This window comes from Schistocerca americana, chromosome 6 (assembly GCF_021461395.2).
Source record: "Schistocerca americana isolate TAMUIC-IGC-003095 chromosome 6, iqSchAmer2.1, whole genome shotgun sequence".
Classification (NCBI taxonomy): Eukaryota; Metazoa; Arthropoda; class Insecta; order Orthoptera; family Acrididae; genus Schistocerca; species Schistocerca americana.
The window spans coordinates 322,685,730-322,700,465 of NC_060124.1; the positions used below are offsets into that span (position 1 = coordinate 322,685,730).

At 40.3% G+C, this 14,736-nt stretch overlaps 2 protein-coding genes across 13 annotated transcripts in view; one reads left to right on the top strand and one right to left on the bottom strand.

The window, feature by feature from the left end:
• LOC124619858 (EARP-interacting protein homolog) overlaps positions 1-6,841 on the top strand; it is a 46,807-nt gene extending 39,966 nt beyond the window's left edge. For all 4 annotated transcript variants that reach the window (XM_047146476.1, XM_047146475.1, XM_047146474.1 and 1 more), the window contains exon 8: positions 6,606-6,841. In XM_047146476.1, the coding sequence (XP_047002432.1) occupies positions 6,606-6,768 (163 nt within the window). In that variant the 3' untranslated portion in view covers positions 6,769-6,841. The remainder of the gene's footprint in view (positions 1-6,605) is intronic.
• Positions 1-14,736, bottom strand: part of LOC124619857 (mitochondrial ribonuclease P catalytic subunit) — a 134,356-nt gene that overhangs the window by 11,878 nt on the left and 107,742 nt on the right. The window contains exon 9 of one of the 9 annotated variants that reach the window (XR_006980147.1): positions 5,968-6,040. The exons of 7 other annotated variants lie outside the window; for them this stretch is intronic. The gene's annotated coding sequence lies outside the window, so the exon portion shown is untranslated. Of the gene's footprint in view, positions 1-5,845; positions 6,041-14,736 lie in introns of those variants that run through there. One more of the 9 variants, XM_047146470.1, reaches the window with a different exon arrangement.

A 14,736-nucleotide genomic window follows, 5' to 3' on the forward strand; every position in this document is an offset into this window, starting at 1 on the left:
CAATTAAAAATAATCATACATGGTTTGTGTGTTTCACCAATCGCCTTACCCAGTAAGGTGGGGAACCTTAGAGAAATACATGTAGGCGAGAACAGCAGAAATATTGCTGATATTGGAAGATGAGGGTAGGCACACAATAATGATAGCAGAGGAACTCCAGCACTGTTAGAGGGAACGGAGTACGATATGCCAGACCCAGGTGTCCAGACTGGCTTGGAGGCATGCAAGATTCAGTAGTTTCTAGGCAAAATGGACAATCAGAGGTGCCCGTGCGACTGCTGAAACAGCGACTCTACTTCCAACAGGCACGGCTGCACTGGATCTGCTCCGTGTACAACATCTTAGTGTCGGTAGCGAAGTGCAACTATCCCAGCACAAAATGTGACCTACTTCAATGATTCACTGGAACCACACCTCACACTCTCCCTGAATCAACTAATAGCAACCCAGGACAGGTGTACTGCAGCAAACAGATGCTTCAGCTTGTGCAGTAGTAAGCAGCATTGTACGATCATTACCATGAGCATCACAGTGTCTGGCACCTAGTCGCTCTGTTCTGTGCAGCCTTCATCTACCTAAGGCAGAGAGCAGCCAACACGTGGCACCCCTCCACCTGTTAAATTGGATCATTACATTGGATCACTAGTAGTGCATAAAGCACAATGAAGTAGGGAATGAAAGAGTTAAAGACTGGTTATTTTGTGTGAGTATTTAATGTAAATAAGGGTAAGTAAATGTTAAGTAGTTGTGAGCAAGACTGGGAAATTGTTAACACTATCCTGTTAGTTGTAGTGAAGATTTTAGAGAGATTACTAACTGTATGTAAAGAAAAAAACCAGTGGGCCAGAATTGTAGATTAAGTTCACAGCCACTGAAACCTGTGCTTCAAGCTGACTAGTACATAAGGAGAAGCGGGATATATTGTATACTGCCGTTCGTGTATGTTTAGTCTTCTTGCAGATCTATCAAAGGCAGCGACATGGAGGCTGGAAGAGGGGAGGTATGTAGTGCAGCCACTATATCTTTGTCACTACTATGAGAATTTCAGTTCTGCCACAGCAATTGTGGGAAGCCTTAGAAGCCAGCGGGAGCCAAAACACAGTCAGGTCAACTGGCCTTTTTACAATTTGCAAGTTGGGCCAAGGCAAGCATCACAGTACCAACACAGTGAAAAGACGGCTACTTTTGGACTGGCTGGCCAGTTTCCACACCTTCAAGCACAACTGATTTCTTATACCATATATGGTATAAATATCTGTCATTTCTAGCCAAAGGGATTCCAGCCTGGCAGCACAGGACAGGAGTTCAGCCCAGTCTTGGGCCATTTAGATTTAGGTTTTCTTTGGTTTCCCACAATCATTTAAGACAAATGCTCAGAAGTTTCTTTTGGAAATGACAAGTCCAACTTCCTTTCCCATCCTTTCCCAGTCTTAGCATGTACTCTATAGCTAATGATCTTGTTAGTCATTAGATATTAAACCATAATCTCCTTCCTTTGACCCTGGGTCAGTGGCTTATTGTGACCAATCATCATAATTATGCCATATGAGCATGCCTCCAGGATCAACTTGAATATTGAGTGACATGCTTTCCTTGTATTTTTCAAACAAATTACTGGAGGTTCTCCCTTTGAGACTAACACTCCCAGTGAAATTTATATGTTAGGAGACTGTGGCATAACTTGCCATGGCAATAAACGACTGAAATCAGTGGGGATGAAATAGAGTGACATGACTTGAAATCTGTTCAGAGATTCTGAACCTGCAGTGTAAATATATGTACAGTCAAATGAAAGGACCTAAGCACACTTTTAGGACTGACCCACACTAGATCCCTCTAGTGAAGATATGGACTGTAGATGGGGAAATCCACTGAGATAAGCGACTTTGACAAAGGGCAGATTATTATTACTATTACTACTTCCTTTCTGAGCCAATGAAAGTGTATTTCAAAAAATGCAAATCTGGTTGAATGTTCACATGCAACTGTTATGAGCATCTACGGAAAGAGGTAGGATAGTGAAATTACCACTAGGCATTAAATGGTTGGACATCCATGACTCTTCATAGAATGTGGTCTTTGGAGGTTTGTCTGGCTCTGTAAAGTAGGCTAGATGGTGATCTGTGGCACCTCTGCCAAAAGAGCACAATGCTGGTGCATGCACAAGTGTTTCTGAGCACACTATTCATCGTACATTGTTGAACATGGAGCTCCGCAGCAGACCACCCATTCGTGTTCACATGTTGACCCTCGCCAGTTATGATTTCATGGGCACAGGATCATCGGTATTCAACTGTCGATCAATGGAAAATTGTTGCTCTTCACGTGAATCACATTTTTGCTAGATTCGGTCAATTGTTGTCCCCACAAACACAATGAATGGCTGAAATGTGCAGCGCACTTGCATGGGACTTGTGGTGGTTATCAAAGACATGTCGACAGCTGCAAACCACCTGCATCCCTTCATGCTTGATGTCATCTTTCAGCAGTATAATTGTCTGTGCCTCGGAGCCACAACCATGCTACAGTGGTTCGAGGAGCATTATAGTGAACTCACATTGATGGTCAGCAACCAAATTTGCCTGATGTAAATCCTATGGAACCCATCTGCCTCACTATCGGCACCCTCACCATGTATACAAATCAGTGGCCCATCATTTATGGGAATTAAATGACCGGTGCGTAGACATCTACAGCCACACACCTTTGCAAACCTACCAACAAACTTTCGAATCCCTGATATGCAGAATCAGTGATGTATTTCATTCCAAAGTTGGACATGCAAGCTATTAAGCTCGGTCATAATGTTTTGGCTCATCCTTGTATACCCGTATGGCATGGGTAAGCCAAGATCCTCCCCCACATCCATTCCTCATGTTTTTTGTTAGGAACAAATTCTAATTATGGCTTGGCCATGGAGATGTTTTTGGATTGTCTAACTGGTTGTGCAACTACTGGGGACTGAATTCTAGTCTGCACAAACTTTCATTTTTCACAATACAATCAGCACTACTAAAAGAATTTCAACTAATGTTATTCCCATTAAATTCATCAAATTTAATTTAATTTTAATTTCACTGCTTTCCAAAATATTGCATCCCTTCAGATCACAATCTGGAGTTTATACTCAAAAAAATGTAACTAAAGCAACTATCTGTAAGATCTAAACTTCTCGGTAGCAGACAAATCTTTTATTTAGGGACTGCCACAGACCTTTATCTGTTGTTGTTGTGGTCTTCAGTCCTGAGACTGATTTGATGCAGCTCTCCATGCTACTCTATCCTGTGCAAGCTTCATCATCTCCCAGTACCTATTGCAACCTACATCCTTCTGAATCTGCTTAGTGTATTCATCTCTTGGTCTCCCTCTACGATTTTTACCCTCTACGCTGCCCTCCAATACTAAATTGGTGATCCCTTGATGCCTCAGAACATGTCCTACCAACCGATCCCTTCTTCTGGTCAAGTTGTGCCACAAACTTCTCTTCTCCCCAATCCTATTCAATACTTCCTCATTAGTTATGTGATCTACACATCTAATCTTCAGCATTCTTCTGTAGCACCACATTTCAAAAGCTTCTATTCTCTTCTTGTCCAAACTATTTGTTGTCCATGTTTCACTTCCATACATGGCTACACTCCATACAAATACTTTCAGAAACGACTTCCTGACACTTAAATCTATACTCGATGTAAACAAATTTCTCTTCTTCAGAAACGCTTTCCTTGCCATTGCCAGTCTACATTTTATATCCTCTCTACTTCGACCATCATCAGTTATTTTGCTCCCCAAATAGCAAAACTCCTTTACTACTTTAAGTGTCTCATTTCCTAATCTAATTCCCTCAGCATCACCCGACTTAATTCAACTACATTCCATTATCCTCGTTTTGTTTTTGTTGATATTCATCTTATATCCTCCTTTCAAGACACTGTCCATTCCATTCAACTGCTCTTCCAAGTCCTTTGCTGTCTCTGACAGAATTACAATGTCATCGGCGAACCTCAAAGTTTTTACTTCTTCTCCATGAATTTTAATAGCTACTCCGATTTTTCTTTTGTTTCCTTTATTGCTTGCTCAATATACAGATTGAATAACATCGGGGAGAGGCTACAACCCTGTCTTACTCCCTTCCCAACCACTGCTTCCCTTTCATGTCCCTCGACTCTTATAACTGCCATCTGGTTTTTGTACAAATTGTGAATAGCCTTTCGCTCCCTGTATTTTACCCCTGCCACTTTTAGAATTTGAAAGAGAGTATTCCAGTCAACATTGTCAAAAGCTTTCTCTAAGTCTACAAATGCTAGAAACGTAGGTTTGCCTTTCCTTAATCTTTCTTCTAAGATAAGTCGTAAGGTCAGTATTGCCTCACGTGTTCCAGTATTTCTACGGAATCGAAACTGATCTTCCCAGAGGTTGGCTTCTACTAGTTTTTCCATTCGTCTGTAAAGAATTCATGTTAGTATTTTGCAGCTGTGACTTATTAAACTGATAGTTCGGTAATTTTCACATCTGTCAACACCTGCTTTCTTTGGGATTGGAATTATTATATTCTTCTTGAAGTCTGAGGGTATTTCGCCTGTTTCATACATCTTGCTCACCAGATGGTAGAGTTTTGTCAGGACTAGCTCTCCCAAGGCCATCAGTAGTTCCAATGGAATGTTGTCTACTCCGGGGGGCCTTGTTTCGACTCAGGTCTTTCTGTGCTCTGTCAAACTCTTCACGCAGTAACGTATCTCCCATTTCATCTTCATCTACATCCTCTTCCATTTCCATAATATTGTCATCAAGTACATCACCCTTTTATAGATCCTCTATATACTCGTTCCACCTTTCTGCTTTCCCTTCTTTGCTTAGAACTGGCTTTCCATCTGAGCTCTTGATATTCATGCAAGTGGTTCTCCTTTCTCCAAAGGTCTCTTTAATTTTCCTGTAGGCAGTATCTATCTTACCTCTAGTGAGATAAGCCTCTACATCCTTACATTTGTGCTCTAGCCATCCCTGCTTAGACACTTTGCACTTCCTGTCGATATCACTTTTGAGACGTTTGTATTCCTTTTTGCCTGCTTCATTTACTGCATTTTTATATTTTCTCCTTTCATCAATTAAATTCAATATTTCTTCTGTTACCCAAGGATTTCTACTAGCCCTCGTCTTTTTACCTACTTGATCCTCTGCTGCCTTCACTACTTCATCCCTCAAAGCTACCCATTCTTCTTCTACTGTATTTCTTTCCCCCATTCCTGTCAATTGTTCCCTTATGCTCTCCCTGAAACTCTGTACAACCTCTGGTTCTTTCAGTTTATCCAGGTCCAATCTCCTTAAATTCCCACCTTTTTGCAGTTTTTTCAGTTTTAATCTACAGGTCATTACCAATAGATTGTGGTCAGAGTCCACATCTGCCCCTGGAAATGTCTTACAATTTAAAACCTGATTCCTAAATCTCTGTCTTACCATTATATAATCTATCTGATACCTTTTAGTTCTTCCATGTATACAACCTTCTTTCATGATTCTTAAACCAAGTGTTAGCTATGATTAAGTTGTGCTCTGTGCAAAATTCTACCAGGTGGCTTCCTCTTTCATTTCTTAGCCCCAATCCATATTCACCTACTATGTTTCCTTCTCTCACTTTTCCTACTGACGAATTCCAGTCACCCATGACTATTAAATTTTCGTCTCTCTTCACTACCTGAATAATTTCTTTTATCTCATCATACATTTCATCGATTTCTTCGTCTTCTGCAGAGCTAGTTGGCATATAAACTTGTACTACTGTAGTAGGCGTGGGCTTCGTGTCAATTAAATACATTTTTAGCATAGTTTTTCGAACCACATAATTATGAACATGTCTTACTTCTAGCAAGTCCAACACATGAAGTACAATTAAATGTCTATAATCAATTGTTCATTTTTCTTTAACAATAATCACAGACACTAAAACAGCAAGGAGTACTACATGATTACTTCTTGGTCTTCCAATGCGACTTCCGTGGCGTGAGCGGCTAACACTTGTCGATGCTCGTGACTCCTTTCCAGCCTGCACACACAAACATGTGTCATGCAGTATGTAAATTCTCTCACACTTAAAGTATCGTGTGCTTGAGACGGTAGAAGGATGAGTGATTCTGGAATTTATGTGGAAATTCTCAAGGCACTACAAACACACAACCGTAAGCTGTCTGGACGTGAGTCACAGGAGGACCAATTAAGTGCTGTGGAGTGTTACAGATGGAAAACAAAAAAAGATTTGGATGTGGACACTTCTCGGAACAGACAACTCTTATGTAGGGACTGCCATAGACCTTTGTCGCAGCACTCATAGTGCAGTATTCCAATAAAAGAGACTATGCCGATATTTTTAAGTTACCTGATGGAACTCCATTTGGTACACCTATCAGCTGAGGTAAATTTATTACAGAAGCTCACTGTTCTCTTCAAAAATATTATTCCCGATTGCGCCCTCCCCCCCCCCCCCCCCACATGCACACATGTATTTAGTTAAAGGTTCAAATCAGTGGAACTTATCATTAATTAACATCTGCACATGGTGGCATCTTGGCCGTTTAACGTTTACAATGGTAAAGAATAAAACAATTTTACAGGTTGGAAGATGGTGTGCTGGCAACGTATGATGAACATGAAGATTCAGTGTACAGAGTTGAGTGGTCAGCGGCAGATCCATGGACATTTGCATCACTCAGTTATGATGGGCGGCTTGTGATCAGTAAGGTACCTCGCAGTGTTAAATATAAGATATTGCTGTAGTTTTCTGTGACAGTAACTGTTCAATGTTATTTGTTAATGTAAGAAAAATAAAGAGTTATCATTAAAAATGAAATGATTTTTATTGATCATCCAAATAAAAGGTTATGAAGTACAAATCCAATGAACAAAACCTTGGAAACAATCATCAGTGTGTTAAAAAAAAATGTAACAAAGATCAATATGTAATGAGTTGTTAGATACCTTATGAAAATACTACTAATCCAAAAACTGCAATATTTTTTTAAGTAATATTTTTCTTATGGTGTTTTTGCCCACAGTATAATGCTGAGCCAGAGCATAAGTATGTATAAAAGGTGTTTCAGGTGCTCAGGATGATTAAAAAACAGCAGCAGTAGCACCAGATAATTTATGATTTCCCATCCAGAGAATAGTAAGAGTATCAAGGAACTGACAGTATGTAAACATCTATCAATCTCTTCCATCTTTTATGCCTACAAAAAAGGAAACAAATTATTTTTTTCTGGATATGAATGCTTCTGAACATATTCCTTGTCATCTCAGATATTAAAAACTACCACTTTGTAGTGTGCAAAAATTCCATGATCTCAAATGGACATTTGTCCAAGTTTCCCATATAAAGGTTGACCAACATGTTGCTAGGTGTGCAACATTCCAGCTAAATTGCTCCAATTTTTCACATGAAGTTTGATCAATATGTATCTGAATCCATAAATAACAAAAAGCAACTTTTAGGGGATATTAGGTACATTATTTCTTTGTTACTGTTTAACACTGGATATTACATATTAATAACTTTCCTTTTTTGAGGAGGAGGGGTGGGGGCCATGAACCTGCCTAATATATAATTTTAAATATCCGATAGAAAAGGATGGATTGAAGTGTAATCTTTAGTTTCACTGCACACATCATCATATTCAGTTTTTGATTGATTGTAAGGCAACACAAGTATCTAATCTGCAACTAACCTGAAACATAATATTACTTCTCTCAGGCTCCACTCTGTTTGTCACCTACACTCCACAATAATAACTACCACATCTGCTTTTGTTGCATGCGGCTGGCTGCTGCATACATGCTACGTGTGACAGGAGACCCTTTTTTATTATTATTTTGAGCTTTTCCTCATTACAGAGGCTTATCTCCAACATAATAATTTACTCGGAAATTATAATACAAAGAATAAACCTTCTTAAACTATATTTTCAAAATATTCCTCCACGTGTTTCGATCTTGTGTGTCCTCTTCCTCTATGCCCATTCTCCTAATTGTGTGCTGTACACTTTGAAGCCAGGTGGTCATAGGTCATCCTCTTCTTCTTCTCTCCTCCGGTTCCCACTCCAGTATCAATTTTGGTATTCTGTCTTTCTCCATTCGTCGTACATGCTCGTACCACTGTAATTTCTTCCTATCCATTATGTCATATTTCCATTCTCCTTATTATTTCGGTGTTCCTTATCTTGTCAATCTTCTACAGTAGTCCATCTCTAGAGCTTGTAATTTTTTAATGTGCTTCAGGTTAATTGTCCAGGTCTCCATAAGACTGAGTTAAGCATTCCAATGACCTTCTGTCCGCTACTAATTCTTTTATTGATTTCTGACTCTGATTTTCCCTCAATTTCTAAAATGGATCCCAAATAACAGAAAGTGTTAATCTTTTTGATTTTCTTTCCTTAAATGTATAGCTCATCTAAATTATTAGTCAAGTATTCTGTTTTTTTTTTGGTAATTAATCTTCAAACCCCAAGTTTTTTTATGCTACTGCTAAGTGATTGCCCATATAGTTCGCATCCTCCCCATCTTGTGCTATGACTACTTGATCATCAGCAAACAATAAATTATGTAGGTAAACTTCATCTCTCATTTCTAATCCCATACTATTACATTTACGAGACCATATTCTAAGGCGAATATTTATATAGGTTTTAGATAATGATGCTGACATGGGACAGCCCTGTAAAAGGCCTTTGCTTGTTCTAAATTTCTGAGAAAGTTTATTACCAACTTTCACTTGGCAAATGTTATCTTTATACATCTGTTGTATTATTTTAATCAAGGAAGGCTTTGTGTTTGCCATATGTAGTGCTCTCCAAAGTAATTTTCTTGGAACAGTATCATACACTTTTTCTACATCTATGAAAATTAGTCCTATGTTTCTCCAAAATCTGTCGTAATGTGAAAATGTGGTCTACACTTGATCTCCCAGCCGTGAATCCACATTGTTCTTCTTGGGTTCTAAATTTTTTTTTCCAGTTTGTTTTTAATTACTTTCGCGAAAATTCTCATTAATGTGTTTGTAACACAAATTCCTTGATAGTTTGAACAAATTTTGCGATCCCCTTTCTTAAATATGGTATTAATGTAACCTAGCTTCATCTCGTTGGGTATCGAATCTCCATGCACCATTTTGTTGAAGAGCTGTGTTATCAGTTTCACAATTTTGTCACCACCATATTTCAGGCACTCCAGATTGATATTGCCTGGTCCTGGTGATTTACCATTCTTTCCTGTTCTCAACACCTGAAGTACTTCACTTTCTAAATTCTGGATCTCATAATCTTCATGTCCTTTTTCTTCCACTGTTCCTTCTTGTAGATATTCTTCCTTCTCCTCATTTAATAATTTTTGGAAATACTCTTCCCATTCCTCTTGTGTTATCAGTTGGAAATTGGTTTTGCTTTCCCGAATCCCAATTTGCTATTCACTTTGGCAAAAAAATGAAGCATGGGAAAGAACATGTGCCATCCTTATTTATTCATCACTTCATTCTTCTTTTCCTTGTATATTGATCTTATTTCGTCTGACTTATCATTGAACCACTGAAGGGACGCATTTCGTTTTTCTCTAACAAGGGCCTCTATTTCCTCTTACCACTACTCTGCTGCACAGTTATGGTTGCTACCTTCTTTACCCAACACCTCTGTTGCTATGATTTTCACATTAGTTTTTACACAGTCATATATTTCCTCTGTACTGTATTATAAATAATTTATTATTTGTCACGTAAGTTATTTCTAATAAGCATAACATACACACTTAAAAAGAAAGTAAATAACTCTCATACATTAAACAAGGAGATGCTGAAACTGCCTCCCTTTGGTGTTCAAGCATTTCTTATACCTGCTTAGGAAATCACTCGTTACTTTCTGCAATTCCGTCTGAAATGGCAGCAATATCTTGACAAAAGATAGTTTCAACTTCATCTAAAGTGTGTGGCTTTGCTTTGTACACTCTCTCATTTAACATTACATAAATAGATCTTTTTCCTTTGACAGACACTCACTTCACTTTGATACTTGCATTGAACCATGTGCAGGCTGCGGGTTGGACACCCCTGCTGTAGAGGCTGAGCATCTTTAGGCAAGATGATAATCCTACCAATGGGTTGTAGCATGTGGTTAATTTTGCCTGTACTTCCACTCTGGAGTTGAACAATGGAAAAACCAAGGTGGAATGTAACAATGTCATGTAGAGGAAGGCGAATGACGAAAACTAACTTCACTTAATGAAGGTTTATTCAGCACTTGCACATACAAGAGCATGGAGCGAACTGCCTCCAGCCAGGAATGTACTCGAACCAAATATAGAAATTAAAATTTTTCAGTTCAGGCGAGTTTTGAACTCGCGATCCTCCATACAACACTCTAGTATCATAACCACTACACTACGGCGACTGCGCCACTCAGCTTCATCTGCGAAATTGCTCCCTCCTTAAGAGAACAGCGTCTCGGTGTTACGTCCTCCTAGTCCGGGAATGAGTCATTGGTCCTGCATACTCCAACTTCCGATGCCTGATGTTTGCCGTGGCGGTGATCTTCTTAGAACTTCCCTTGCCACTACATTCTTAGTTACTTTTCCGCTTGTTGCCTGTCGCTGGAGCTTCGAATTTACCCTGGGTTGCAGGATCCTTATAGGGTTTCATTCAAAGGACGTGGACCATATCTCTGATCTTTCGTCATCTTGTGTCGGGATCGAAATATTCAACCTCATAAGTAACATCAGACAACTGTCTTACAACCTTATAAGGTCCAAGTAGTGCCTGAGGAGCTTCTTAGAGAGACCAACCTTCCGAACAGGGGTGAAGATCCAGACGAGGTCACCAGGCTGGCAGACAACAGGGCGATGGCTCGTGTCATACCTTCGACGATCATTTTCTTGAGCCTGCAGTGTGCGGAGTCGAGCTAACTGCCGAGCTTCCTCAGCCCTGGTTAACACCTGTCCGATGTAGTCGTCGTCCACGTCATCAGGATGTAACGGAAACACAGTGTCTATCGTCGTAGTCGCCTGACGCCCATGCACCAGGGAAAATGGCGTAAATCCTGTGGTGTCTTGTTTGGCGGTGTTGTAGGCAAATGTCACAAAAGGTAGCACCTCATTCCAGTTGCTCTGCTCAACATTGACAGCATGTCGGTCAAGATCTTATTACGCGTACAGTAAGCCTGTTAGTTTGCGGATGGTAGGCAGTCGTCATGTGATGAGTAATGTTGCACCGACGGTTTATCTGTCAAGAGATTCTATTGAAAAACTTTCCATCGATCCGTAATTAATGACCTTGGGGCACCGTGTTTTAATAAAATGTCTTCTATGATGAATTTGGCTACCTCTATTGCTTCGGCTGTTTTTACGGATTTTGTAATGGCATAGCACATCAGATAATCAGAGCAAACAATAATCCATCTATTGCCACTAGCAGACATTGGAAATTGTCCAAGGAGGTCAATCCCAACACGCTGGAAAGGCATTTTGGTATGAGTTGGCCAGGTGGTTTATGAGGAACTGCCTTTCTCCTCCGGCACTCTCAACAGTGCGACACATAGTGACGAACACTCCTAAATAAACCTGGCCACAAAAATCTCTTGTGGATTCTATCGTACGTCTTAATAAATCATAAATGTCTGGCCTCAGGTGTGTAATGGAATTTCTGTAGAACATCTAAGCGCATGTGTTTAGGAATCACTGGTAGCCACCTCTTTCCAAACAGATCAAAGTTTTTCTTGCAAAGTAATCCAGTAACTACCTAAAATTGTCCTTTCACATCCTCTGACCGATTTAAGGCAAGCATAATTTGAGATATCTTGGTGTCCTCCTCCTGCTCATCAGAGAGATCCTGGAGTGCAGCAAGACAGTCACCATCTTCATCAAAGTTTTGATGGTCTTGCAGAGGTTTTCTTGGGAGACAGTCGGCATCTTTGTGTTTTCTTCCGCTTTTGTAGACTATGGTAATGTCATACTCTTGAAGACGTAGTGCCCACCTCGTGAGTCGTCCTGTTGGATCCTTAAGACCTGTCAACCAACAAAGTGAACGATGATCTGTAAGAACTGTGAATGGCCTTCCATAGAGATACTGTGGAAATTTGCACATGGCTTAGATCACAGCAAGACATTCTCTTTCTGTAGCTGAGTAGTTTCTCTCAGGTTTCGTAAGTGTCCTAGAAGCATAGGCTATAACCTTCTCTTTTCCATCCAAAATCTGCACCAGAACAGCACCGATCCCATACCCACTGGCATCTGTGTGTAGTTCTGTAGGTGCTCTTTCATCATACAGACCAAGTACAGGGTCAGTCGTCAGAGCTATTCGCAGCACATTGAAAGAATCTTGTTGAGCACCACCCCAGATAAATTAAGCATCGGCTTTTAACAACTCTTGGAGTGGCCTGGCTTTGATACAAAAGTCTTTGCTAAAACGATGGTAATAAGAACACAATCCGAGGAAGCTTCTCACATCTCTAATACTTTTAGGAATAGGAAATTCCCTTATAGCTCTCACCTTTTCTTGGTCTGGCCGCACACCTTCATTGACACAAGGTGCCCAAGTATATTGATTTCTTTTGCTCCAAAGATACACTTTCTTGGATTAAGTTTCAGTCTGGCTTGTTGGAGACAGTTAAGAAGGGCCCTCAGTCTTTTTGTGTGTTCATCAAATGTATCTGAGAACACTGTAATGTCATTTAAATAACAAAGACACATCGTCCACTTCAGGTGCCTTAGAAGATTATCCATCATTCGTTCAAACGTTGCTAGTGCATTACACAAACCAAACGGCATTACCTTGAACTCATACAGGCCCTCAAGGGTGATGACTGCAGTTTTCTCACAATCAGCCTCATCTACTTCGATTTGCCAGTATCCCGAGTACATGTCCAAGGTTGAGAAAACCTTAGCCTGCTTCAGACAATCTAGTGTATCGTCAATTCGTGGAAGAGGGTAAACATCCTTTTAAGCTTCCTGTAATCAACACAAAAGCGCCAACTGCCATCCTTCTTCCTGACGAGAACCACTGGTGACGACCATGGGCTCTGCGAAGGCTGAATGATGTCATTCTTCATCATTTTCTCTACCTCGTCACAAATTATTCGATGTTCCGTTGCTGAAACGTGGTATGCTCTCTGGCTTATTGGTTGGTGGTATCCGGTGCTTCACCGTTGATTTGTCTAATTTGCTCTTCACCTGTGGATTGAAGCATTCAGAGAACTCTTGAAGAATGGCAAGTAACTTCTTCTGTTGTTGCTTAGTGAGATCTGGTGATAGTCAAGCAAGAAGATCTTGTCTCATAGTGGTAGCGCTAATTTCACCCACAGACTCGGCATGGGTGGTTTCTATTACGCTCAGCTGTTCTGCAATTAACGGCTCAGCTTTTGCTACGCACATGCATCTTGGAAGAATCTGGGATTCTCAGCGACAGTTAACTGTCCACAACTCACCAAATCCGTTCTTAAACGAGATGACAGAGGCTGGGATGACCAAGTTATTCTTCAGTGGTATGCTTCTCTTACATTCCACTGCAAGACCTATGGGTTGATGCATGGCATGACACACGACAGCTACCTTTCTAGCGCTGACTGCAGGAATGATCACTTCATTCAGCACACATAGTCTCCACACACATGGATGTGTATTTTCATGTCCACAGTATCTCACCTCATCTAGCATAATCTTCGAGCGGCCGTTCGCCAGGTGCCAGTCTTTCAATTTGATGCCACTTCAGCGACCCGCATTCAACGAAGATGATGATGAAGACAGCACAACACCCAGTCCCTGGGTGGAGAAAATTCCCCGACCCAGCCAGGAATCGAACCCGGGCCCAGAGGAGTGACAATCCATCACGCTGACCATTCAGCTACCAGGGGCGGAGATTTTTAGGATAAGGACACTCTTTGATACCACTCATTTTCTTAGGATTTGGCATAATACCGTCCAGCGTAATTATATGTCCTAGGAACTTCAGTTGACTTCTGGCGAATCTAGATTTCATTAAATTTACTGTTACTCCATACTCTAAGAATTTAGCAAATACTTTTTCAAGCAGATCGAGATGCTCCTCCCATGTTTTGGTACCGATCAATAAGTCGTCCACATACAAGGTAACTCTATCAAGCAAATACAGTGTCTAGCGCTGATATAAATACACCTCCACTAATATTTAGTCCAAATGGCATAACAGTGAACTCGCAACTTCTGCCCATAAAAATAAAAGCAGTATACTTTCGAGATTCAATAGAGATTTTCGTTTGCCACTATGAACTTCTCATACCAAGGGATGTCAGGAAGTGGGCACCACAGCTTCTGAATTAACTCATCCAAATTCTCAGGTCTTGTCTGTACCAGTGTGATTATCTTGTTTATCTCCCTTGTGTCTAAAACTAATCTGACGTCACCATTCGCTTTTAGGACCTTCAAAAGAGGGCTACAATATTCAGAAGGAGAGAGCTCTACAATTCCCCACTCTAAAATTTTGTTAATTTTTTTTTCTTGACTGCCTCTCTCTTTGACTATGGAGCAGAATACGAAGTGCAATAAAAAGATTTGTGTGGATACGTCTTAATGCTGTATTCAAAACCTTTGATTGTTCTGGGACGTTTGCTAAATACGGGCAGATAATTATTTAACAAGCAACACATTTCTTCTCGTTGATTTCCACACAGGTATTCAGATTCAGAGATTTTCTCCTGAAGTGTAACTTTACTTATTTCTTCTCCAGTATATTCAATA